Below are 27,319 nucleotides of genomic sequence, written 5' to 3'. Positions count from 1 at the left end.
CTGTCCCACCATAAATATCCTGAGTGTGCAACACTAGGTTTATTTCCCTTCCTGTAATTTATACCTTCTGCACTGAAGCTTTGCATGTGCAGAATATCAGACACGGTAAATTGCAAGCACTGAGGCCACTTGTATATGTGTCTGTCGAAAGAACAGAAAATACCATTTCATTCGAAAATTAATTTTAGCTGCCCATTCCATTTGTGAGTGTTGCCTTCAGTAGAGCGATTGCTCCTGTGCCAATTGTCTCATTTCTCTCAAAGGAACAAAAAAATGGATAAATAGACATTGACTCCTTTTATTGCACAGTGTGTTAAGGAAAATCTGTAAGCTAAGGAAAATATTTGTAACCTAATGAAAATTCAGAGGCACCCCAAAACATTCATGAGAATTTTACTTTTGCAGATTCAGAAAAGTACAGCCTTGTAACTACACATTACTTATAGAGCTTGCAAAAACATAAAAATTACATTCTATTAGGCAGTTTGACCATTTTTTTTGTACCACACCTATTGTACATTATGCTGTAGAGAATCAATATAAACCATTTTGGTGATATTTTCTGATAGCTGTTGATGAAAAGAAGATGGAAAAAGACCTGGGTATGGAACAAGGAGTCAAGAAAACAGGGCTGGTTTTTTTTGCTGTGCTGCTTTGTTCATGGCATAACTAGAGACTTTGATTTCAGTGACTCAGTTTTCTCATCTGTAAAATGAGGATAACATCTGAGTGTCTCCCGGTGGAATGGTGACATTTAATTTCAGCATGTGTATAAAGGACATTGAAATTGCTGCATGACAAGGTATTATTACTACATATTATAAACACAAACTTGGGAAATTTGGCACCGCATGTTTCGGGTTTTTTCACCCTTTAGCTGCCCTTTTGTTTTAAATAATAATAATTGGCATTCTATTAACACTGAGAGGAAACAACAGACAAAGGATTCTCTGTACACACATGCGAAAGTGGGGAAAGCCAATATAACAAACAAGAAACAAAGAACAGGGCAAGTCTGTGGTCTGTTATATTCAAGTTAAAATGGAGTCTTGCTCTGAGTTCTTGTAAAGTTCCTTTTTACTCTTTTGAAACACGACATGATCTTACTGCTACTTTTTTCTGGATTCTTCCCGTTCATGGGATAAATCTTTGGCCTGCTGACAGGTAAACTTTCCATTTATGATTCAGATGGAGATTTCTGCACAAGGTCCAGCCTACTCTTTAATACGGCCACAGATGCTGTTTTAGCCTCACTCTTCCCAAAGCATAAACCCAGAGGCAAAACGAGAAGAGGCTATTCCAGAATTCATTGATAACCAACTAGACAGCTGACAGATTCAAGTTAACATAGAACAGTATCTGGGAATTCATTCGATGGGGTTTCAGTAAGTTTTTTCCTGACTGGCTGGACCACTTCACCCTTAACCACACTCTTCTTTTGGGAACGCGTACACCAACAGGGGTACTTGAAACACGGGCCTCAGCTCCCAGCCCTGTGGCAAGCCAGCGAGCGCTCCGTTACGCAGGCGTGCAGTTCAACTCGTGGATCTGTCTGCTGCTTTCCTGTGAACTGGTGAACCTAAATTTCCACAGGACTGATAAACAGAGGATGGGCTTTACCTTTAGCCCACGGGCTGCTCAAGCTAGCAGGCTGTCTGCAGCACCCAGCCGCATCGGCAGCTCCAGCCCGTGCGAGCGCTGCCTGCGTTCTACCGCTTCAGGCCAATGCGGCGTTCGCTGCAGCAGGGAACTCTGCCGACGCACTCTCATCCTCTCCAGGTGAGACGAAATTTTGGGTCAGCATCTGGAAACATAGCCCGCTTTCCCCTCTGCTTCAGCCTCTTTGCTGGACGGTGAGTTTACAGGCGGATCGTTTGTAATGGCAGGGCAGTGCGGGCAGCTGGCCCAGAGGTGTCCCTCTGATTGCTCCCGATCCGGAGGCCATTCCTCACCATTCACGGGGGGATAAATCTGCAGCTGTGGGGCCATAAATGCCCCGCGGGCCGGTTACTGAGCTGGCCCTGCCGGCCCGGTGCGCAGGCCGCGGCCTGGGGTGCTGCCCCCCCCCTCAGGGCCGGGCCCATGGGCCCACTCCCGTGGAGCGCCGGTTCCTAAGGGCCTCGACGCCGCTTCCCGCGGCCGCCGCCACCTGCCGCCCCAGGCGGGACCCCTGCGGGGCGGGCCGAGGGGCAGCACCGCAGCTCGGTACGCCCCGGCGCGGCCCCCAAAGCCCCGCCCGGCCCGGCCCGGCCCTGCCCCGCGGCGGCGCTGGCGGGCGGTGCGGAGCCTGCGCACTGCGCTCCCGCGTCCCCTTCTGCCCGGCCGCCAGTCGCGCGTCCCGGCGCTGAAGATGGCGGAGGGCGGCGGCGGCGCGGCCCCCCCCTCCTGCTCTTCCTCCTCCTCCTCCTCCTCCTTGAAGGGGCTGCGGGAGCAGATGGGTGAGAGCGGGCAGCGCGGCCCCGGGAGGGGACGGAAAGGTGGTGGGGGAGGGGCGTCTGTCCCGGCGGGGGCCGTCTGGGGACCCCCGTGATGTGGTGGCCCAAGGGCACGGCCCGCCGCTGGGGCCGGGTCGTGTGTGTCCCCCCCCGGTGGCCTTCAGCCCCGCAGTAGCCCGGCCCCTCCCCGGGCGCGGGGCAGCGGCAGCGGGGCGGCGCAGGCCGGCGGGCTTTGTGTCCGGCTGGCGGCGGGCTGAGGAGCGGCTGCCCCCGCGCCGCCCGGCCCCGGCCCCGCTCCCCGGGGCTGTGAGGCGGCCGAGCGCCCCCGCCCCCCCCGGGCGGTAACTGGTGACTTGGGACCTCCGGCAGCTTGTGGCAGCAGCGGGGCGGGATGCGGCACCGCTCCGTGACACCGAGCGGCCGGGTTTCACTCGTTTCTTGACGGTCTCAACTTGTCGGTTCCTCCGGTGGCTCCTGGCGGCTGCCGCCGGTGCCTTGTCCCGGCGATGTGGCCGGTGGCTGCTCTGATTCCCAAGTCGGGGACGCTCTGCGGCATTGATTCCTAATCAGAGATCAGATAATGCCTCAGTCATTTTAATTACTTGGGGGTTTTTTTTAAGTCTTTTTTTTTTTTTTTTGCTTTTCATTTTTGAACCGGTGTTTTAAGGCTAAAGAAATTCTGCGTTGGTTTTGGCCTTGGGTGTGTTTGTGTGCCTAGTTAAGATTCTTAATATCGTACCCTAAAATGAGTATTGTGCATGCATGATGTATGTTCCAAGCATACTTCCATGGCACATCTCCACATCAGCTTTGTGGGTGAGCCATTAGAAAAGGTAAACATTTTCTTATCCCAGACAAAAAATAAATAAGGGAAGGAGAATTGTGGTTTGATCTAAACTAACTAACTTGGACCGAGTACAAAAACTACTCACTTGATTGTTTTCAATGTACCTGGGTAATTAAATAAAGAAGAGTACTGGCAAAAAGTCCTGGATGCACAACTTTCATCTGGCAGTCTTTCTTCTGCAGTGTGCTCTGTGTCAGAAATATTACTTAATTACTTTTTATTTCTCTTTCAAAATTAAGACAACTTAGCGCTCCAGAAGGATAACAATCAGCCAAAAGATAGCGCTTTTCATCTGCACAGACCACATCTATTTGATCCTTATCCTTCCTGCTGGAATTGCCGAATTTTCTTTTGAGTATTGGATGCACTTACGCTGTGGCTCCAAAGTTTTTTCTAAAGAGGGGCACCCACATTTGCTGACAGCTGTCATGACCTAGATTTAGTCCCAGAACCAGAGGTGAAATCTTCCTTGAACCAGGCAGCTCCATCTCCCTTTAGATGTGCACATGTTCTAATATGCATGTCATGTTAAAAAAAAAAAAAAAAAAAAAAAAAAAACCCAAAACAAAATACACCAACCAACCACTCAAAAAAAAAAAACAAACCCAACTAGATCCTAGAAAGGCTAGACCATGAATTTTTTTGCCTGAGGGGTTAGAAGTCACTGAACCAGAATCTAAACTTCAGTTTACATAGAATGCATTTCTAGCAGTTACATGCTGGAAGATGAACTCACTGCTAATGTGGATTGAAGCAATGCCGCCTGTGAGTGTTGGGGCCACTGCAGTTCTGCTCCTGACTTCTTGTCAGTAGCACTCCCACGCTCTCTGGGGAAAGCAAATGATGTTTAGAAACCATCCTTGCAATCCGGTGGTCAGCAGTGGAATTTGCAAGATAATTGCTGCTGCATTTGCTGCTTTTGGAGAAGTTGTGAGCTGAGCAGCAGCAATCGAGCCTGATACTGCAGCTGCTTGGAGAACAATGTAGAAAAAAAAAAAAAAAAAAAAAAGCAGGAAGAAACTGCACCCCCATGCTACCGTTTGGCAGCTTTGGAGAGGGACATAACTTTCTGCCTTTCTGAGCTCAGTTGGCTGCGTGGAGAGCTGCTCAGTTCCAAAATGCCTGCTAACTAGAATGCTTGCACCCAGTTTCTGCTGGTCTGTGGGCAGTTACGCCCTTCACAGTCTTAATCAATCTGGAGAACAAACATCTGTACAGTACAAAATACGGTGCCGTGCACCTTCAGGCATTTATCAGTGAACTTCTGGTTGAGAATTTCCTGTTTAAGGGCAGTAAATATGAATGAGCAGTGTCTTGCTGAGAAGACACGGCTCTTTCTAGTAGTTTGACTAGGAGCTGTATGTATACCTTCTGTATAGTTACCTTTTGCATAGGTTTCTGTGTGGGTCCTTATTACAGGACGCTGCTGGGTTCCTGTTCTCTGCCTCTGCTCTCTATTACCGGCCTCTTGATACTGGTGTGATCTGTGGCTGATTGGTGCTTGTTAATTATTTTAGGCCTTGAAAGTGTAGAATCTTACAGTGCCACTTCTGTACCATTGTGGTAAGTTTAAAGAGAACATTTTTCTTGCCAATTCAAGCTAGCGTTGAGGCAAGGAAAAGGTGTTTCTCTTTCTTTGCGTATCAACTGTAATTAAGACTCTGCAGGCCAAATCATGCCTGCTGTTGAGTTCTGCAATTCCTTTGCAATAATTTTCTGCCCTTACACACTTGTCCTATCTTATTTCCCTTAGGTGCACTACAAAAAGCAGATTTTGCTACTACAACTAGAAGCTAGTTAATGTTTCTGTCAATGATGCATGAACATAACATCAGAAATTAATTGTGACTTGTACACTGTGAAACAGCAGTGCATAAATAGCAGTTGCTTACTCCGTTCTTGTGATCCGTGCTTGCTGCTGTCATCCTTCAGGGATGAAGAGGAATTTTTGCTCCTATTCTAATACCATAAGCACTGCTGAGCTTGTTAAGGTTTGAGAAGAGTGGAATAGTCAGTTACTTGTGGTTTACCCAGTAAGTGAGGTTTTTCTTGAGTCGTATGAATAATCAGAATAAAAATACATATAATTCAAGCAGCTGTAGCCTACATTTATTGTTTTATCTTCATTTTGACTGAAATACTAGAATCTCCTATCCTGTCTTGTAGTATCAGTGGTAGAGAATGTGTATTTGCTTTTGCCGGAGCTCAGCTGCACTGTTGCTAGGATTTTCCCCTAGTGTATTGAATCACTGTTCTGAAGGTTGTTCGAAACAGTACATTAAAATGCTAGATGTATACTTTCCCTTCCAAGACCTACACGATCTTTTGGGAAACCTGTCTCGGGACATGTGAAAAAAATAAAGTGCCTTTTCAAGAAATCTAGCTGCAGGCATAATTCCCATGACCTGCATGGCCAAGCCCAGTTTGGTCAGAAGTTGTCTAATAAAATAACAACTTCATTCTGCCTAATCAGTTGTTTCTCTCTGTATAAGTGACACTGACTTTTCCATCTTGCCTGGAGCACAGTTCCTAGTAACTTCTTTACCAATGTATATACACAGAATTGCAATGAAAATAAGCATCTAATATCTAATAATGAAGCATCGTTGCTCAAGCAGGTAGTCAGGAGCATGTGCCGATTTGTCTGGTCCCTAGGTAATAGTTATAAAACGTAACTTAAGTACACAAGTTTGTACCAACACCTATGGAAGTACTAGAGAGTGCCATGGCAGAGTCTCACCACAGAAGATAGCGAGTGCTGTCTAGAGAAAATAATTAGTGATTCAGAAGTGTGCATCTATCAGCTGATGAATTGACCTCTGCGTCAGAGCTGCCTGCTGGAAGAGAAAGCATTTACTTTTGCATTTGCCTCTTGAAAACTTGGGGTTTACAGAGTGTTCGTGAGTAGAGGTGGGCTTCAAAACTTGTCTGGGAAGCTGCAAGACCAGGAGACTATTCCTTTGCCAGGTTTCTGATAGCATGCATGTGCTACAGTAAAAGCATCTTGAGCATTCAGTTGTCCGTCTTGGTGGTTTTTGTACATATGACTCGTACATATTCCATCTGTGGAGCAAAGGTGGCCCAGTGACTGGGGCATTCACCTGGCATTCATGAGGTCTGGCTTCAGTTTCTTGTTTTGTCAGACTCCTAGTAACTTTGGCGAAGGTCTTTAAGATTTTTCTTTTTTCCCTGCACGGAAGTAGTACTATACCGCTTTACAGAGAGAGTGCAAGGTGATAAATGCAAAGAACTGCGCAGAAATTGGATTTCACGTAGATCCCAGTGGCGAGAGAGAACATTCCCAAGTCAGGCTGAGAACTTAATTTAATTGTAATGGCTATGAGCCTTAATTTCATTTTCTTCTTGTTCACGGAAATGCAATAGCACAGAGTAGGGGTAATTTCATGCTGATTCATAAAGATGTATGCTATGTATTAGGTGCTTAACATTTTGAAGATTGCTTCCAGTTGTAAGTGGTTTATAAAAAAGGTTTTATTCTAAGTTTAAATTCTTGAGTTTTCTCCAAGTGCATTCAAAAAAAAAATCCTCCTTGCTCTAAAGCAAAAAAAAAAAAAAAGGTGCATATACAGCATATTTTTTTACTTTCTTATACAGAATGTTCCATTCTCTACATATGTCTTCATGTGTCAAAATTATAAAAGATAAATTTGGATTCCATGCTTCAGTTCAGATGGAAGCATTAAACAAATAATGATTTGCAAGGATCTTAACTCTAGTGGTGTGAGCACAGAGATACTGTGGCTTGTACTATCCCTAACTGTGTGTAGCCTTAAAATGTGACTAGAATTTTAAGGACTGCTGCTTCTTGTGTTTTTCAAAAAGAAATCAGGAATATTTAAAGTACTGATAGGCTATTGTTAATTTTTAGCTCTTAAAAGTGGTAAGAGAGTTAAGAAAAGCAGCATTGTGTTACTGTGAGACAAACGGAAGAAATACTCTGATTAGTCCTAATTGTAGGGGTGTCAAATGCTGTCGTCTTTAAACTTGATTAAATAATTGGAGATGCTTGCAGTCCTATTGTAAAAGGATACCCTGAAAAATAAAATTCTGAGCGTGCAACTCCAGTGACTTCTGTGGATATGATTGATCAAATGACTGGTCATATTTTAAAAACAGACTGGGGACTTCAAATTCCTGGTCTGCCACAAATAAATTAGCATCGTTTAGCTTCCAATTACGCAGCTTGCAACCAGGTACTTCTTAGTGGATGATATGCTTTGGATGTGTTTGCATGTGCCTGTCCAATAATTAAAACTGTTTTAGATGCTGGCGATTAACTTGTTTGGAGTATGGGATTCATGGAATAAAAATCCAATGTTGCTCAAACTGTTTTCGTTTGAAAGAGAAGCCTCAGCTGCCCGGCATAATGCCTCAGCCACCCACCCTATATGCCTGTGGTGTTCACAGTGTACATAAATGGACATGAGCATTTGCTTTTAAGGAAGGATGGCCTAGTTGCTTGACATTTGTTTTCTTCTAAATTATTTTTATTTTCCAGTCAGTTTGGAACTTCTGCTTTCTAGGTGAAGGATCTGCAGCTGAAGTTGCCTTTGAAGAAGACAGTTACCGCTGTGCTCAGAATACCTCTGTCCTTCCTCATGGTGTTTTTGCCTTCATAATGCCCAGGGAACTTTTAAAATACTGTTTTATAAGTACTTAATTGGCTCTTAATTTACAGACACCCTCCGCTGCTTAAATGCACTGACCTGAATCTTGGGAGGGAGCAAAGATACTGTAGTGGCGTGTGAATTGCCTTCTCTGAGCAAGTGGTTTAAAGCTTCCAAGTGTTAAAATTCCTCTCCCAAGTCTGAGAGGGATTGTCTACAAGAATATAGAAACCCTGTAGAGATCTTTATACTCAAAGAATATAATTCTATAGAACACATTGGTTCATTTGAAAGTTTTATCCTCTGCTTAGTTTTGCCAAGATAATTTCTTAAAGAAGCATGTTTTTGCAGCACAGTATTGATCAGTGATACGTAAGTTGAATTCTGGACATTCAAAACCAAGGTCAGTCATCTCCAGAGCAGATCAGTGAGTATCACCTTACTTTCAGATTTCTCTGAAAGACTTTCTGCCACTGGGTAATGAATTAAGCAAAAACATAGTTTCTTTATTGGTCTCATTTGCCCTTTTATCCTGCTTGGTTTTTTTTTTTTTACACCCGTTTGTCATTTTTCATTTAGCCATTCTTTAAGCTCTTTGGGGCAGGAACTGATTACTTTCCACTTGCAGTGGGATGCCTCAGAGCTTCTATTATTTTAAATAGTTAAGCATACAATTTTAAGAAAACTTGTAGTTTAATTCCTTTTACTTTTTATACCACTGTGTTCTGCTTTAGATGGTGGTTTGCTGCATTAAACGCCCTGTGGACCTGTCAGTGTCTTAGAGCACTGTTCTGGAGTGATTTGATTTGAATCTGGAGGCTGGTCTCTGAGGGTAAATGCCAGCACAGTCATGCTGCTTCTGAAGCAGAAAGAGTGAATGGGCTCTGAAGTTGCATCAAGTGTAAAAGGCAAAAGCAGTAGTTTTCACTGCTATCATGTAAAGGAGCTATTATCCTTCCATCTGAAGAAAGCTCAAAATGGTGTTTTCACAGGGTTTGTCTCAAGTTTGTTGTGACTTGCAGTGCTAGGCAGTGTTCTTCACTGGCATTGTTTGGGCTGGGTGTCTTAAACAATAGCCAGCCTGCAAACTGAGAGGACAAAAGCATTTACACAAGAGCATGCTTGGAGCAAGCAAAAGAAACCAAACTGCTCAGAAGGGGGAAAGGAGCGGATAGAAGTTAGCTGATTTCCAGCATTGGGGATAGTACAGTATAAAAGAAAGAAATAATGCAACGTGGAACACAGGTGTGAAAGAGGAGAACAGAGTAAAAGTTTATTTTGAAGTTGCTTTTTGCAGTGGCTATGCAGGAGTGTGACCAGCAGTCAGTTTAAGGCAGCCTCCAGAGCTGGAGGAGTAAAGCAGAGAGCACTGATTTCGGTCTGTCCAGCTTTTGCCAGCACTTCAGCTAGAAAAATCATAGGAACTAAACTGCTCCTAGCAGGTAGAAGTGGGACTGCTCTGACATCGGTTAAGCCATTCCAGTGTGAGGGACAAAACATGCACTCCTGAGGCATCGGATTAAAGAAAATTATCTGTGCAGCAGAGTAGTACTCTGTTTAAAACTCCGCCACTTTACCTTTTTGGTCCTTCTGTAGCTCTTAAACTAGCATCTGGTTCTGTCAGGTTTGTAGTGTTTAATCTGTATACACCTATATATAAGTATTTAACTTAAGTCACATAACTGCTAAATTTCACAATGAATCCACGTGAAATTATGTAAGGGCATATAAACTGCTTTTATTTTAGTCCAGTGTATTAGGATACTTTGGAATTTCTGCTATGCAGAAACAGGTAAATTACTGATTTCTGTTACACTTGGGAAGGTTCACAAGGGACTTTTAGTCATAGTTTATTGCATCAGCATTGCAGTCAGCATCCAATCTGTCTTTTAAAAAAATCGCTCAAGGTGGATGAAAGCAATTTCTGTTTTGCAGTTGGTGAGAAGAGTTTATAGTTGCCAACCCGCAGGAACTGTGCAGAAACATTCTCTTTACATCTAAAATGCAGCTTTAATGTATTCTGGTGGAGAATTTTACAGATTACACATACCTTAGTTCCTTGCTCTTTCACTGAGAAACACGAGTGCACCAACCTTTCCAAAGCTGGCTTCCCTGTGGCTGTGTCTTACTAAGACTGTGCCTCTAGACAGCAAAGACAAGACAGCAGTGAATGGCTGTTTGCTAAAGAACGTGAATGGGACTGTAAAGCTTGTATATCCTTTATGCAGGAAGCATCAGCTCTGAAGAGAGGTCATTGTGCGGGTGAGCTTGGTAAGCACGATGCAATAAACAGATTAATAACTAATGCCAGGTAGAACAGGGAAGCAATCTGAGTTGCAGAGCTGGGAATGTGTGAATTGGAGAAGTGTCATCTTTGGAGGGCCTTTTTGTACAAATAGTGTTAGCATTATCAAAAGACATGTGAAAGATTGTGTTCTTTTAAAGAAAAGGGTGACAAGTGGGTCATGCAGAATGAAAAACCTTTTCACGTTTCTTTGGTAAGGTAAGGAAGAACCATGGGGAAGAAGAGAGTGGCAAAGGGGAAAGTGAAGGCAACAGAAAGCCAGTAAGTTGGTGAGAGTAGAGAGTCCGCTCTGGTTCATTTCTTTTTTTCAAGTGGTGAATAACATACCTTACTAGTAAAGAACCCCAAATTGTGAAGCTGAGTGTCTTTCCAGAGAAAGGGGTGGATTTAGCTTGTCAGCCCTGTGTACAGAGTACAGGCAGTGCTTCTTACCCACGTTACGATGGCTTCTGCAAGAGTTAGTGGCATCTTTTTCCTCTTCAAGCATTGTGCTGGCAGTTGCTTTTCCCATTAAGTAGAGAAACGTAAGTCTTGGCTGAGCAATGTGAGTAAGGTTAAAATAAGAGAATACAAGTGACAGCAGTAATCAGTAAGACTCCATAGGAGATACGTTCACAGTATGTATCGCTAGCGTTTGGACTAAGGGTGGTACTCGTCTGATATGGCTGTTGGACAACGTTACAGCATCTCTGACTGTAGAAAGTTTTAGAGGCGACTGCCAATTTTTGTAAGGACAAACTTTGATTCCTTGGTCTGTGTCAGTATTATATGCAAGTTTGGCTTAGCTTATGTGCTTCCCCTAGGGAAAAGTGTACAGGGATCAACCCACAAATTAACTAGCAGCCTTCTCTGATTGTGATCAAGGCTGAATGAATACAGTAACATGTCTTTGAGATTGCTTCAGCTGTATCTTTGTAGGTTTCCTTTTAAGAAATAAGTAGTGTTTTGTTAATTATGTGTATAATTTTTTGTAATGTTTCCAGCTCTTAATCTGAGCGTGGATGCTTAAGGATAAGTAAAAACATATTCTTGCAAGTATGTCTCAAATACTTACTTGTGGAGCTGCTAACTCATAGACTACAAAGGAATGCTTCTGTCAGGTGTTTTCCAGTGGGATCGATACTTGTGATGAACTGAAGAAATCATCCTAAACTGCCTTGAACATTGGGAAGAAAACCATGTTATTGTACAGAATTAACTGCAGAAATGGGCTTAAGGGGAGGAAAGCATATAAAGGTAAGAAAATAGGTATCCCGTGCAGGGAATAAGTATAAAACAGAAGTCTGGAATAAGGATAAGACAACAGGAAGTCTTATGGCCTGCTGAAGCTGAGAGACAGCGTGCATTGCTTTCTGGAGATCCGTGTGCTTCCCATCTGGTGACTGCCCAGACAAAACAGGAGAACCATCTGCCTTCCAGCTGGTCCGTCAGAAGGTGCCTACTGGGAGGCTCATGTGTTGCTTGTGGAGCCTGTCAGTCCTTGCAGCCCAAAGATGGGACATCAGGATCACTGGGGGAAGACAGGGAAAAGAGGAATGCGTGCAGAGAGGGCTTTTCTGTTCATCATTAGGAACTTTGTTTTGTCTACCAGTTTTTGTGAGGGTGCATCCTTCTTCTGATGTCCTTTGAACAAGGAGTAATGGTGTAAAACCAATACCCAATTTTAAAACATCTAACGTATGATCTTGCATCTGTTGGTCTTAATTAATGAGTGGAAATCAGCTTAAAAGACAGTGTGCAGAAATCTCAAATTTGAGTGCTGACTTCCCTTGACTTTCCTGAAAGCGGGTACAAAAATTATTGAAAGAAAAAGGATCTGAACAGTGTTACTTAAAAGGATTACTGTCTGCTAGAGAAACAGTAGCTGTTTGTAGTGGAGCAAGATTAAAATGGTATCTTGCAGATTTGACCTGGTTTGCTATAGAATCAGTTGTTTTTCTGTGAAGTTCACTTTTAGTTTATGGATTGCTTGTTGGCTTCTTGTTACCTGCTTTAAGCATTTATGAAAACACTTTGATTCATAACAATGCTTAACATTCAGGAGACCTCCTAACTTTTGTTTCAAAGGCTTGGTCTGGGATTTGTTTGTTTGTTTGCTTTGCATAATGAGTCATTAAATCTGAAGAACCAGAAGGATTGCTGTGAAAGTTGGCACATTCTGATCTCCCACCCGGGAAGGGAAGAGTGAGCAGGGCAGCATCTGACTGGGTCTCGGGTACCAGGAGGGGATGGAAGCCCTAAACCTCGCTAGGTAAAGGGATGGAGCTGGTTCACTCCCTAATGAGGTTTACTAAGAACAGCAACTGTATGAGTCCTTGGATAGTCTGGGCAGGGGCCAAGGGTATTAACTCGGTGCAAGGATTGAAATAGAAATCAAGTTTTATTTTTAGTAGCAGTCTCTTCAGGGCATATTGGAAACCTGATCGGTGAAGGGAAGTACCGTCATGCTCAGTACAAGGGAGGCACCTCTGTACCTGCGCCGTTAGCGTGATCGTGAGCTGGAAGGTGAAGTTGGGAGAGTTGCCTTTATCTGGCATGTTGCTTCCCACCTGGTGCTTGCCGTGGTTTGGTTTATCCGTGATATGCTTGGGCAGGCGCATAGTGCTAAATGGTGAGGAGGGTGCAGAAGGAGAATGGCTTCCCAAATTACCTGTCCATTTTATGTTCCAAATAGCCCTATTTTATTATGCATGAACACAGATATTATTGGCCACATGTGTGGCTTCTACTTTTACTGATTTTAGCTGAAATATTTAAGGTAGTCTACTGTAAAACAAGCACAGACATTATGCTGATCACAAATTAATAGTTGTGAAGGCCTTTAGTGACTACAGTGGGAGGGGAAGCTCAGAAATGAGAATTAATTTGCCTCTAAGAGGATTTTTTTTTTTCTCCGGGAAGCTGGCTGAATGTGTCTGTGAAGACACCCCCCAGTAATGCAGCACGTGACACAGGCTGTAGTGAAATGGTTGTTAACTGGTTTCCTGTTCTTGGGTATCCTGATTAATTACAGAAGTATTAGGCTTATTTTACAGAGATAGTTAGAGTTTGTGGAAAATTCTTTTCAGTGAAGCTTTTCTCCATAGCAGACTACTACATTCGTTATGGAAGACTAGGCAAAAAAATGACAGGCGTCTGTGCCAAATAATATTTAAATGTATTAGAAATTAAGATTTCTTTTATCATACTAGGGCAAAATAAAATTGTATTTTTTTAAAGGTTGCAGGGTAGGATAGTATGCAATTAATTTTCTCTTACTGAGGTAGAATGTGGATTTTGAAAGTTACAGTTTCATACTGTAAATTTACCGTAAAATTGACAAGGGCTGTAAAACCTGTCTGTTGACCTGAGACTGGGTGAAATTGAGCTCACGCATCTTGGGGATGCATGTCATGTGATGGCTGTGTCCCTTTTAATAGCCTTTTGTTCAAATCCCCCGTTCACCTTAAATGTAATAATGGCTTTAAACTGAGAGCGGGTAGACTTAGATTAGATATTGGGAAGAAATTCTTCCCTGTGAGGGTGGTGAGGCGCTGGCGCAGGCTGCCCAGAGCAGCTGTGGATGCCCCATCCCTGGCAGGGCTCAAGGCCAGGCTGGACGGGGCTGGGGGCAACCTGGGCTGGGGGGAGGGGGCCCTGCCCATGGCGGGGGTTGGAGCTGGGTGGTCTTTAAGGTCCCTTCCAACCCAAACCATTCTATGATTCTGTGAATTTTAGCTTCCTGTTAGTTAAATGGATTGCTTTTCTGTAACACAGAAATGCATTCCTAATACCTTTAAATGTGCTACTTTCAAATTTGTAAGCATGTTGTTTCTATGCAAATAATGAAGTCTTGAAGCACTGAACATAAATATTTTTAAGTGACGTACAAAAAAAGCCCCTGATGTGTAAAATCCTTTGGCTAAGTATTTCTGGACTTTTTTCATCTCTGTGTCCTTTGCAAACTGTACTGTTTCTGTAACCCACTTTCCTGTTCTATAGAAACTCAAGTAATTTTTTGCAACTTTAATTAATTAGGATGAACTAATTGCTTTGCAGATATGACACATTTTTTAAATGAGTGCCTTCTAATCATGAACATTACTCAAGTGTTTGTTTATTTTTTTAAATGAATAAATACATAATCCCCTACATGCATTGTGACTGGTTTGTTAAGCAAGATTCTGATGATAATATTTCTGCAAGTAAAATAAGATGATTATTCTGCCAGTTTAAATTGCAGTTTGCTTCTTACTATAACTTGGTTACAGAAACTTCGATGTTTCAGCTTTGAGAGCCGAGGCAAAATTCCAGTGTTTGGTCTTAACTAAACCTGGTGTGGGCGTAGGGTGAATTTATTCTGTTGGGCTCATTTCCCAGCTGCGCTGGGATGGATTGGCTCGGTCTGCCTGTGTGCCCGCTGTCTCTCCTCCCTTGCTGATGGAGACTGAAGAAAAGATGCAGCTGGGTTTCTGTATTTGTCTTAACTTGAAATGATACCTGAAGAAGCTTATGTTCTTTCAGCCTTTGTGATCCACAGAGGTGTCGTTGGATATAAATGCGCTGGTTCTATATTCTTCCTCTTGGAAAAACTTGCAATAGACGGGTTTTCCTCAGGCTGTTTCAACATCTAATTGTGTTGAGAATACATAATTTTGTTGTTCTCCACTTCATGAATTTTTGGGCTAGATTCCCATCCACATGACATGCAGCGGTGTACAAAATCAGGTTTTTGACTGACTTTTGGTCTACATAGTGAAATTACAGTGAGCCCTTTTTTAGCTGTTCTCTTTACCAATTGGTAATCTTACCGTGTCGCGGTATATCTGGTCTCTGACTTGTTTGAAAAGAGCCTCAGAGATGTATGGGATGGAACTGAGGAAGACTTTTGTTTGGTGCTGCAATGAAAAATTAATTCAAGACATGGCAACAGCTGCGGGTGACAATTTAGACTTGCTGAATAAGTATTGTAATCGGCATTTATCACTGACATCACATGGGATTAAACACTTTGAGGTGATTGTTCTTGGGCACAGCCTTAGGGAGGGTTATTACCATGACACAACTAGTTGTCATGGCAATGCATGGAGAAGAGGGAGACTCTTCCTTCCTCCTTTGCATTCTGCACTACTCTATTAAAAGGGAAGCCTGAGATCATTGGCAAAGCTGTCATCGTCTTTTTTTAAATGTAACACCAAATTCTGCTATTCGTCCTTTGTGTTATGGTTGAAATCACAGCATGTTATGCATTAATGTTATGCATTACTTCTGTGGATTGCCTTTATGTTTAAAAGAGGCGTTGACTTCTGCTTTCTTATATTTGCTTGATTGTGTGGTGTGTTCTCTTGCTTCCCCTGAAGTTGGGTGTTTCTGGAAGAACCAAGTTTATCATCCCGTATCTGTCAACCAAGGTGAGAAAAAGGTGTCACTGCTGTATAAGGACGCTCCTGTTCAAAGCTGTGCAGGAAAATGGGCTAATACTGTCTTACAGGTTGCCCTCCCTGCTTTTCCTGTAAGGCTTCACCTTCACACCCTAAAAGGTGATTAGTTAAAGTGAAAGTTGATACAGAAATAAAGAAAATCTGTGGAAAGTGATACAGTAAATTAGTTTCCTGACGACTTAATGGGTTTCGTTATTTAGTGAAATTAATATTGCTAGCATTTCGTTTCTGTATGATTAACTGGGAGTCGTAGCCCTGCCACTCACTGTGCTCACCTTGGTGAAACTCGAGTAAGGTGAATGGGTCTCTGCACAAGTGCTCAAATTACTGTTTTAGAATCCAATTTATAATTAAAATTTATTTTTGAAGATCCAGTTTTAGAAGTACATTGTAAGCATCCCTTAATGGTTTACTTTATGCAGCTAGTCCACTTTCTGTTTCATGTCCTGAACTAATGAAAGGTCTTCATAAACCTTTCCTTGCTTGGGTCTCACCAGAGTATGACTCTACTGGTGCTGATCAGCTGTTACATATATGTGTTCAGCCCACAAATAGCATATGCTGGCAAAGAGTTTTTATTATTAAGTGTAAGTCAGACTCATAATTTTGCTAAATGTTGTTTTTCCTTCTTAGAAAAGTTGTTGAAGTTCTATTTGTTTGGAACTCTATGGTCCTTTACCACACATTTTAAAACATAAGGGTTTGTAACTGTTGTTTTCACAGAGAAAAGTTGTGCCAGGTTTGAAGTCTCATTCAATGAGTTTGTTTTTTTTTTTCTTGCAAGTTGAGCAGTCCCAAGTTAGTTATTCAATAAAAGTATCTGCAACCTCGGATAGAATTTCCTATGTTTATTTGAAGGATTGGTTAAGTCTTGGTTGTAGAGATTTTCTTAATATGGTACCATTCTTTCTCACAGTTGCTGCAGCCCAAGCCATAGCAGAAGAAAGAAGAAGCCAAAGTGGTGTTAGCCCTATTGCAGTCCAGACCTCAATAAATATAAAGACAGCAACTAAACCAGGTATAATTATTGGTCACTGTTGTTAATGAAGTGCCAGGTTCACAAGGGAGAGTTAGTAGGGAATGAATAAAACGGCTTTTAAAAAGAAGTTTGATGCTCTTTTTTTGCAGGAAGCATCAGAGTGTAAAGCACCTGGTAGATGGTTTGTAGATTCATTGAAGGTCTGGTTTTGATGACAGACTTTTTCTTTTGACTTGCTCAGAGTTCAGTTCATAAAATTGCCTGTATTTTCAGCAGGGTTTTTGTTCTGGTTTTTGAGGGGGGGGTTGTGCTCTGGTCAGGTTATCAGTCAGTTCACTTCTTGCTGAAATTCAAGTTTTTATACCTGCAAGGACTTAAGCAGTCTTGGTTCTGCTTAGCCTGCAAACTACCTATCCTGCGGTGCTTTGAATTTGTCATGACAGGTGGACTATCTGTTCTCAGATTGAGTTTTCCTAGATTCCTGTAATTCTTGATCATAGAAATGAATATGTACAAGAATGAGGATCAGAGCTGAATTTGGAATAAATGTATGTTCTCACACATCTGACTTCTGGTCAGGCTTGCTTTTGACTGTGCATGTTGGGCCTTTTAATATTGTGTCTGCTTTCTGCCACACCTACGAAAAATAGTGAACTGGTTGTTGTGAGGGAATGGGAAGGGGCAGGAAGGAAGGAGGGTATTCAGCTTCCTAGGAATTTTTCAGATGATGCCTTTAATCTCTATATAGGTTGTGCAGTGCTTTGGTGGTATGTGTGTATCTCAGGAGGTTCTGTTATCCTTTTGATACTAAAGACTTTTGACTTTTAAATTTGAACATTCAAAATAACTGATGATTATGTGTCTTCAATTTTTTTTCTTTTGACAGTGATAGATGGTTCCACTCTAAGAACAGAAGAAAGACAAAGACTGGCCAGGGAGCGTAGAGAAGAGCGGGAAAAGCAACATGGTATTTTCATGTTTCATTTAAAATATAATTTCCTAAAATGTTTGTGATAAGGGAATAACTTATTTTCTTACTCCTTTTGTTCAGTCATTGGGGCTTTTTCAGCTTCCTGAGGACCAGAGACAAGGTCTGCTCTTGGTCTCGCATCAGTGACTGTCTGCGAACCTGAATGGAGAAGGATTAGATTTGAATTCCAGAGATTTTGGGCTTCTTGAAGCTGTATGTCACTTTTGACCTTCCATTTCTTAGTGACCACCAAGCGAATTTAGCCAGTTTCTTACTGAATACCTTAATGAGAACACTGCTGAGAGTAAAAGTTTTAGCTTAGAACTGGTTCCCTGAAGACTGATGTTTGGGGAATGCTGATTCAGAGAAAACGGAAAAAGATTTAGCTAGTTGAATGGCTTGATTGCCTTGAACACTGCTTCCCTTGTTTCCTAGCGCACTGAAATGACTCCTGGATTGAAGTGTCAGCAGTATGCACTTTATCCTAGCAAAGAATCTGGGACCCAGAGAAGAGCGTAAAACTCTTGCCCAGCTTTATGCTGCTTGTGACGTGGATCTGTGCAGCAAGAGAGGAGAGAGTCACAGTATGCCCTGCAGTCCTGTTTCTTGTCTCCCAGCTTGTAAGGAGCACTGTCTCTCTGGCCTGTGTGTTTGTTAATAGAAAAGCACAGACACACAGCAGTGGGAATGATTGTGTTATCCTGACATGGAGAGAGGAAAGGACTAGAACGCGTATAAACTCAGAAGTGGTTTGGGGACCTTATATATGTAGTAGATACTGCCTGTTCATTTCTGGTGTAATTATCTGGTCTCTTGGTTCATTTTATCTGTCTACCCATGGAAAATACTTCTGTGTATACAACCACGAGCTTTTTTTCACAGGACTTGAAGCTTCCTCTTAAACCGCGCACAGCTGTTCCTAGGTGGAGGCTGTGGAGAATAGTGACATAACAATTACGAACTCAAAAGCAGTAACTGTGGGGTTTTCCCATCTTGTCACTCAGTGCTTTAAATCTTTTCATTGTATCTTGTTCCAAAAAAATTAAAATCGCAGCATAGAAAATTCTGTCTTGTGATACTCAACTTACTACTTGCTTATAAAAACTTGGCTATTATGATGGCAAGAAAAGTATGTGCCTAACATAGGGTATATGCATATCCTGACATTGCTGTCTAGACAGTAAAGTCTGATGGCAGGAAAGGTTCTAATTCCAGCCTAACCTGAGGACAGAATTAAAGACTCCTCTGTCGTCAAGTGCAGCATCATCCAGCTCTGCAGGCTAATCTTGCTGTATCTTTCAGCTTTGAGTGGTGGGAATTCTGCTTGGTAGTCTCTTTCCTGTAAGTTGCATTGTCATGTCAATGAATAGTTAAGTTTGATTTTAATTTTTTCCTAAAAATTTACAGCTGCCAAAGAGACACAAATCCTTGAAAAGGAGAGAAAAGCAAAACTCCAATATGAAAAACAGTTAGAAGAAAGGCAGAGAAAGCTAAAAGAACAGAAGCAGAAAGAGGAACAACGGAGGGCAGCAGTAGAAGAAAAGAGAAAACAAAAAATAGAGGAGGAAAAGGTACTACATATCTAAGTTCTGCAGTTTTAAAGAAATTCCTACATTGTTTTCCTACGTTACCATGCTCTGAAGTGCTGTGAAATAGAAAGTTACAGAAGTGGTAAACGTATTGGAACATAAAAATATTTTCCACATCTCTACAGTGGGCTATATAGACACATGTCCTCCTTCCTCACCCCAGGCCTAGCTTTAGCTATACCCGAGGCACTCAGGACTTCAGGAGCTGTGGCTGTTGCTTGGCTACTGGTTGTTTTTCATATGAGCAAAGACCTCACCCCATATTCCTACATTTCTAGATTTCTTTTGGTGCACTTTGTAGATTCTGTTTGTAAACCAGCATGGGTAGCAGGTGTTAGAGTTTTCTTATTTCTGTGTTTTGCTTACTGAGAGCCCCACGGTGGCCTAAGAGGCTCGTGTTCTTTCAGTTCTTCAAAATTACGATTTGTTACTCTGTGTTGAGCAGTTGATAATGTTATCCGTGTAGTTAACCATTTGCTGCTTTGAACTGTGTATTGACTGATTTCACTTGATTCTTTGCCTTTGCTTTGGTTGCACATGGACCAGCAGAGCAGATTTTGAGTTACGGAGCTCATTGCAAATTGATAGAAGCTGAAAGTAGAAATAAATACATGAAGTTCTGCCATCCCTTGTGAAGAGTAAGTCTGTTAGTGCATATTAAATGTGATGCACGTTCTGAAAGGGTACATTTCCAGGGTGTCAGCAGTAAAGGTATGGCATGCACTGGGCTTCCATAAGGTAGTTGTAAGAACTTGCTGTGGGTCATTGTTGAAGAGCCTGCCTGGCGGACTGTTCCGTTGTAGTCCAGCCATTGTTACATTCTCCTAGCAATACATCTTTTTTTACCCTTTTTGACTGGCAGTATTGTACACTGGTGTTTGGTTATCTTTAATCAGCTTCTGGGTGTGTTCAGATTGATATTCCATTTGAACTTCATGGAATAGTTTACATTGCTGGAGAACAAGCAGAAATGTTTGGGTGGGCCTTGACTGCAGTCCAGTGCAGTATCATCTCTTTAAGCAACTACTTGAAGCAAAAAGTGTCCCTTATGCTTCAAGAGGTGTTACCCTAAGCCTGTAGTACATTTATTCGTGTAATTTTCAGGATGGTGGATATGTTCAAAGTGGCCACTGGAATGAATAATCAAGGAATACAAAGACTAGCCAATGACTGGCTGGTGTTAACCTTGTCTTTTATTTGGTCCCTGGAGGAAGGTGACCTTGTACGTTGAGAATTACATACGAAGAATCCAGCAAGTGGAAAAATAGCGTGCATTTGACCTGTAAACTTTGTTTTCAACCAGAAGGTGAAAACAGATCGTGACTTTGATACTCTGACATTAGAAGATCATTGCTTTTAAAGAAACTAGGGCAATATTTGCCAGCAAGATACCACCTACAGTTGTAAATTTAGTAGTGCATCAAAAAATACATAGCCTCCAACATTCTTGTTTAGTACTTCAGCCAAGTCTTCCTTGGATAAAGTAGAAGCAGCAGCACAATAGCAAATAACATGGAAAAAGTAGTTCACTACCTAAGAATCTTGAAGACAGCTAGCTGTGGCTAAGATTGAGACACCTGTCTTCTCACAGTTACTCTTATTCTGTACAGCTGTGCAACTTTGTATGTTGCTATCTTGAGCTGATAACTGATGTTCCGTTGTTTGTAAAGTGAAGCTTGTGTCTTTAACTATGACTTTGAAGAATTGCCGTACTGCAGATACCTCTGTGGAAATAGCATCTACAGATGACATAATGTCTGGGTACTTCGGCACCTTAGGTAAACTCTAGTTCAGGGTTCCTTAACAGAGGGGAAACTAGGCTTTATATTACAAACAGAAAATTATTTTTTTTTTTGTCAGTGAGCAGAATCATTCCTGCAAAGTTTACTTTGTCTGTTATACACTACAATTGTTTTAGTTTGTGTTGTGAAATGGTGTTGAAAGAAGGTGAAAGTCTTGTGTCCTCAAGAGGGAGAAATGTTTGGGTAATGAGTCCCCTTGGCATCTTACTGCAATGTATCAGCAGTAAATACTGCTTCAAAAGATCACTTGGGATACAACTGTTCCAGGAGAGAAATTTGTTGTTGACATGTGGAACCTGGCTGAGAAGAAACAGTCTAGTGTGGTTGCAGTTCATCTTCATGCACAAGAGAGAGGGATCCCCCATTAGTAGTTACTAGTCCTGGAGACAGTAGTGAAAGCTTCTTTCAGTCCTCTTTGTCCTGTCAGCAGTGGTTGCTGAGGTCTGGAGTTGGTTGGTCTTTTTTGTAGTTTTGCCTTCATGTCTTGCTATTTCTGCTTTCATCATATCTCTGTTAATGCCAGTATCTGTTAAGACTTGGGTCAGTGTTTGCATAGTTCTCTGAAAATACAAATAACCTTATACTTGGTATGTTATAATGGAGAATTTTTATCACCTTTTAGAAATAACTTCAGAATATAAGTAGTTTAAAGAGTGAGAAATTAGCTTTGCTCAGATTGGCATTCATCCCTATTTAGAAAATAAGTAGTGATGTTTGCTGAATAGGAAATCTGTTTGGTGGCTATTTTAAGTAAAGAGTAGAATAGATAATCTGTGCTTTAGCTCAACCTAATCATGTTTGCAGTGTTTTGAAACCATTAATTGCTCTTAACATTCCTTGCATAATAGTTTTTGTACCAAACACTTGTTATCAGGCAGTATAGGTAAACCAGATTTTAAATCATACTGGGAGAAAAAAAAAAATTGCGTATTTTTGTCTTCTGGCATAGCTGTGCTTTATAGTTATAAGCTTCATAGGGATGTTGTTTGATGATAGGAGCGATATGAAGCAGTTATGCATCGTACCTTGGAACGGAATCAGCGACTGGAAACACGACAGAAGAGATGGTCGTGGGGAGGATCGGTAACTCCAGATTCAGAGAGCAAAACAGGTAAGTAGCACCTTTTCTAGCGTGGCTAAAATCACAGCATATTATGTGTGAACACTGGCAGGTGCAGCGCTATTCCTAGGGACCTGGGCATGCTTTCCTGTCTTGGATCTTGTAACAGGATCTACAGGTAGCTCGTGAGGAAAGAGTCATATCCATACTTGCCCTGAAATGCTGCTCAGAGCTATTTTTAACTTTGGGAAGAGCTACAGAGAAGCCACAAGGGAAATGCAGCACCTGGCAGCATTGCATTGCCAGCCCCAAACCATCAGATAAAGGGAATCGTAATGCAGAATGTTAAAATAATTGAGTCCTTCAAATGCAGTGCATGTAATGGTGTGCTAGGACTGATGATAAACAGAACAAAAAAACCCTGTTGTACTGTAATGCTACATCTAAAAGATTTTAAACACAGCCTTAGAGTTACAGAATGCTAACTGATTATTTGAACAACCAGTAAGGAGATGCGGTGGGTAGTGTCTGAGCTTCTTGGAGGACAGGTTCTATTCTGGATTAGGTGATGCATTTTTAACACTGTTCAATTTGAGCACAGATTTTTTTTTTGTATTTCACACAATTAACTGTTCCTGCTTGTAAACATTCTGAAATCAGAGCAGCAAATCAGGATTGTAATGGAAGGGATCGTTCCATGCACTACCTAACTGGAAAACACACCCCACCCCCAATAAGTAACTTAACATAAGTTATTGTCCAGAAATGAAATAAAACAAAAAATGCTTCAAGTCAGCCTATCTTCTTAATTGGTGGAATTGTACTGAATGTGATTTAGTAGTCTTCTGTCAGCTTAGTGTGGACTTTTTAGTGTTTGTTTATAACATGTTTGAAAGTGCTTTGATATAAATTATTGTTACGATACCCAGCTTCCCCATTTTTTGGTTAACTTGCATTGTTTGCTATTTGACCTTGTGACTTAGCTTACAAACCTTCTTCTTCTACAGAACAACAGACTGCAGATGAAGGTGGATCTGGTGGTATTGATTTCTAAAATGTCCTTTTTCTGTTTTACACTCACTACTAACCTTTTAAACTTGAGCTCTTGTTTCTCTGAAACTAAGGAAAACCATCTTCTTATAGATCTTTTCCTGGATCTTGGCCAGCCGTGCAACAAATGTGATCCCTAAGTAGAAAGCAGCCCCCCTATGTTTTTAACTATCCCTCCCAGCTAATTAAACTACAGCTTAAGTTGTGGCATCCTGAGGGAATTTTCAGGGAAAGGATATGTGCCTTTGGGTTTTTAAAGATGAGTGGATACAGCATGGGGGAGGAGAATAGAAATTCTTAGTGGCATTTATTTGAATATAAATTAGTTCAGTAGTCTTAAGCTTTTTTTTTTCTTTTTTTCTTTTTTTTTTTTTTTTTTTAGGGAAATTTCAAACCCTTTCATTGTTTCCTAATTTGCAAAAAGTACATGGCAGGGCTTGGTCTGTTTTCTTTTTGCTTTATTTTACCAGCAATTGAAGTAACATTTGCAAAATAAATGATATTTTGCTGAAACTGTGTGAAAAGGAATGAATGCTTTGTTCAGTTTGATACTTTTTCCATGAAGAGTTTTGCAAAATCAGATCTGTCCAATTATCTAAACATAATTCTATGTATTAAATGTGTTTTCATTGGATTTCTGGCACTTCTCAGTGCACAGACTGAGCCATTCATATAAATGCTTTGGATCACTGGTATATTTGTCAAGGCTACATGGTTAATAAGCAAAATTATTTCTTGTAGCTGGTTTAAGATGATAGCTCTCAGCTGAGGCCTCGCTAAATCTGAATTCTAAAAATCTGTGCATGCTCACAGCGTTACTAATTCAATACAGCTGTCTCGTAATGCTGACAATATGAGACTTGAAAATGCAATGAAAGTCTGACTGAGTATGATTTAACTGCTGTGGCTTATTCTGGCAACACAGCAAAAGCATATGTATTTTATTTAACTTCTCTCTACCCTTCCTCTGCACAGCATGAATCCCTAATTTTCTCCAAAATTAGCCAGTTTGACTGGATTGGTTTACCTGTTTAACATGTGTTCCTTGGATACATATATAAATCCAATTACTGTATTGCACTTTACCGAATGTCATTTAACCTTGAAATGAGGAAATCACATTTGCCTTGCACGTTTAGGAAAGCACTATTTTTTTCTCCTCCATTGTTTTCTACCTTAATTTTAAAGCTAAACTTAATAACAAACGAAAAAAACGTGCTTTGCTCTCTCCTCCAGTCTTGTCTGTACTTCTGATCTAGAGGAAGATTTTCAGTGCTGCTGAAACACATAAAAAATGAAGTGTCTTCCAAAAAACATCTCCCAATGTAATAATACATGCTTAAGCTATACCTTATGCATCATACAGTAACATACAGGAGGAGCAGATAAGTTCGGCTACAGTAGATCAATTTGGATAACTTGGCACCACTTTTGAAACAAGTGACTGGAGATAAACAGATAATGCAGTGTTTGACTAGGACATTTGTGCATCCACTCTGTTTTAAATTTGTGTTTTGATTTGATGTTGAGGTTTCACATGTATAGCTGTTTACCTGGGGTGGATAATGTGAAATCATAATTGGATTTACGCTTGTTGTATTTATTCCTGTTTCAGGATCATTCCTGGCCTTTTACCTTTCTGGGAGCTCCTCACTTAATTGTTACTTAAAATCTACCCAAACCATACAGGATGCCTAAGTCCAGCTGGCTTTCTAAAAAATCCATATTTGGACCCTTTCACCTTACGTTTACATAATTGCTGGAAAGACAATGATTACCTGTTTTTTAATACTCTGGAAAATGACAGCCTGTGAGCTTTATGTCATCATGGCTGAGTAGTGCATCTTGTCAAACAACATACCTAGAGCAAGTTTCAATAGAAATTACTATTTTTTTATCATCAGTTTCTGTGGCAGATCTGGGTTTAAAGGCTCAGTTTCTTGAAATGAAAACCATTGGAGGAACAGATTTCACATACTCTTTACATTACTTTAGGACTAAAGGCTTTCTCGTCTATTGTATTGCTGTGCAAAAAAAATAGAAAATCAGCTATGTTCTTCCATGAACTGACTGTGTCAACAGTAATATTTAGGAACATTGACTGGTAAAGCAGCATTTGTGGGTGATAGAGGTAGTGTGCTCTGGAAAGGGACCCCCCTGTAATTGAACATTTCACTAAGCATCAGCCATTCTGTATTCTGTGCAGAATGTGATTCACTGAGACTGCAGCAAGTACCCCGCTGATGGCCTGAAAGTTAAAAACTGATGAAAGCCCTAGAGTCAAGTGTTACATTAATGACATTGCTGTCGGTGCTAAGATGAAACGTGCAGGGTGTGGGTCTGCCAAAAGAAATGGCAAGGCTGTGTAATAAAGCATCCTTGAGGACAGTCCTTGTAAATGAGGGAGGTTTAGTGATGACTGCTAAGCAAAACTAGATGTTCAGGTGCAACTGTAGTGGAGACATGTGCTATTAGAATAGAAATTGGGCTGCCAGAGTCTCTCCTTTCTAAATAAAGAGCTTTGTTGTCCTAGTAGAAATTTGGAAGGAAGTGAGAGATGGATAATCTCATTTTATTTAGCCTAATTTTGTCCAACCTCTGATAGGCGGTGCTGCAGCACCCTCTCTCAGTGAAACTCTGAGAAGCTAAGATTTAGAGCTGTTATGTCTCATAATGATTTTCTTAAGATACTGAGTTTCCCGGCTCCTTACCCAATTGCAAGCCTTGCTGCATGGCAATTATATGCTTTCTTTGGCTTTGCTGCTACAGTGTGCTTTCCCCCTTCCATTAAAAAAAAATACAAATGTTTGGTATCACATGGGATTTCGCTGTATGCTTCTTCCACTTCAAATCACTTGATTTGTATGTAAGTATTCAAAACTTTCCCCAAAAGAAGATATTTGAAGTATTTTTTCAAAAGATACTTTGTAAATACCTATATAACTGGACTAACTTATTCAAGAATATCCTGCCTGTCTTCTAGAGGTTTTTTTCCTAGTGAATTGTCCAGACCTTCAAAGTTTGCAGAAGCTATTCTGTGGGTGAGATATGGAAAAAGTTGGAGGCCATTTGATTGTATATCTGCAAATTTATTGATCAAAAAAGCATTGATGTCTTAAGATCTTATGCAATTAATACAAACTGAAGTTTTCTGGAACAAGAAAACTCACGTATCAGTATGAATACCCTTTACCAATTCGATTTTTTTTCTGTCAAGACATCAGTTGAGATATTAGGTCATGCCCTCACCACTGCCCACTGAAAAAGAGACGTTTGTTGGTTTTTTTTGTCTGAACAGTCATGTTTAGCCTGTACTTTCTTCTTTTTTGAGTCTTGTAGTAGAAGTTTCTTTACTGAACAGCATAGCCCACCTGCAGAACTTGTAAACCTGCTGGAAAATAATTACTTTGCTCAGCAGTTTATCTCAAGGAAGATCTCATTTTTTGCCCTCAGAGTCTTGGTAGGTTATAGACCAATTCTCAGATTTCATGCAAGTGCTGAAGTGCTAATTGGAACCAAGAGAAATTTGTATGAATCATCTTCATGATGTTTGGAGGCCTTAGACTCACATGCTTGAGTTCAGGCAGGAGCCAGGGAGCAGACACTAGAGGGTAGTCTTTACCTTCACAAAGCCCCAAATGCATGTATTACGTATATAAAACCTCTAAAGGCTGTCTTAGTTATCCCAGTACTCAGACTTCATTCATAAAATGGCTTTTTTTTTTTTTTCTTGTTATGTCAGGAAAGTATCCACTCAGCTCTTTATTTCTTCAGTAGCCTCAATAGATCCCCCTTTTTCCCTCTTATCCCGTGGAGACTTGGCTCTTGTTCGCTGTGACAAGAGCTTGCCACTTTTGTAGCTTCAGTGCCGAAATCTTTTTCACTTGGTGTGATTTTGCAGGAGGGCCCTAGCTCAGGAAGCCTGGGTTGGGTACGTGTTTCAAAACTACAGTGCAGGGTCAGGGCTGTCCCTAGGAGTCCCTGTGTCCTGGCTCTTGCAATAAGTAGCTGCTACAGCATGCTGGCCAAAGGGAAAAGGTGCTGCCTCGGTGGTGAGTAGTGCTGCTTTTTCCTTTGGGTACTTACGCGCTAATATGCTCACATTAATCATCTTTGCTATCCAGTATGCCAGTAAAATTGATTACTTGTGTTTGATGTATAGAATTCCTTGTATTTATTATGCTAGTCCGCGCTACTTTGTGTGCATTACTGTTTTCTGCTTATTGAGTTTCCA

General features: G+C 41.3%; 1 protein-coding gene across 3 annotated transcripts in view; it reads left to right on the top strand.

Moving 5' to 3' along the window:
• Positions 1-2,278: 2,278 nt before the first annotated feature.
• MAP7D3 (MAP7 domain containing 3) overlaps positions 2,279-27,319 on the top strand; it is a 47,008-nt gene continuing 21,967 nt past the window's right edge. Inside the window, exons 1-6 of one of the 3 annotated variants that reach the window (XM_055817853.1) lie at positions 2,279-2,438; positions 16,552-16,653; positions 17,501-17,581; positions 18,992-19,155; positions 21,972-22,086; positions 23,043-23,075. In XM_055817853.1, the coding sequence (XP_055673828.1) occupies positions 2,351-2,438; positions 16,552-16,653; positions 17,501-17,581; positions 18,992-19,155; positions 21,972-22,086; positions 23,043-23,075 (583 nt within the window). In that variant the 5' untranslated portion in view covers positions 2,279-2,350. Of the gene's footprint in view, positions 2,439-16,551; positions 16,654-17,500; positions 17,582-18,991; positions 19,156-21,971; positions 22,087-23,042; positions 23,076-27,319 lie in introns of those variants that run through there. The other 2 variants (XM_055817854.1, XM_055817855.1) reach the window with 2 other exon arrangements.

This window comes from Falco peregrinus, chromosome 13, assembly GCF_023634155.1.
Source record: "Falco peregrinus isolate bFalPer1 chromosome 13, bFalPer1.pri, whole genome shotgun sequence".
Lineage (NCBI taxonomy): Eukaryota > Metazoa > Chordata > Aves > Falconiformes > Falconidae > Falco > Falco peregrinus.
Note: the sequence above shows the minus strand (reverse complement) of the source record. Positions and strands in the feature narration are given on the sequence as shown.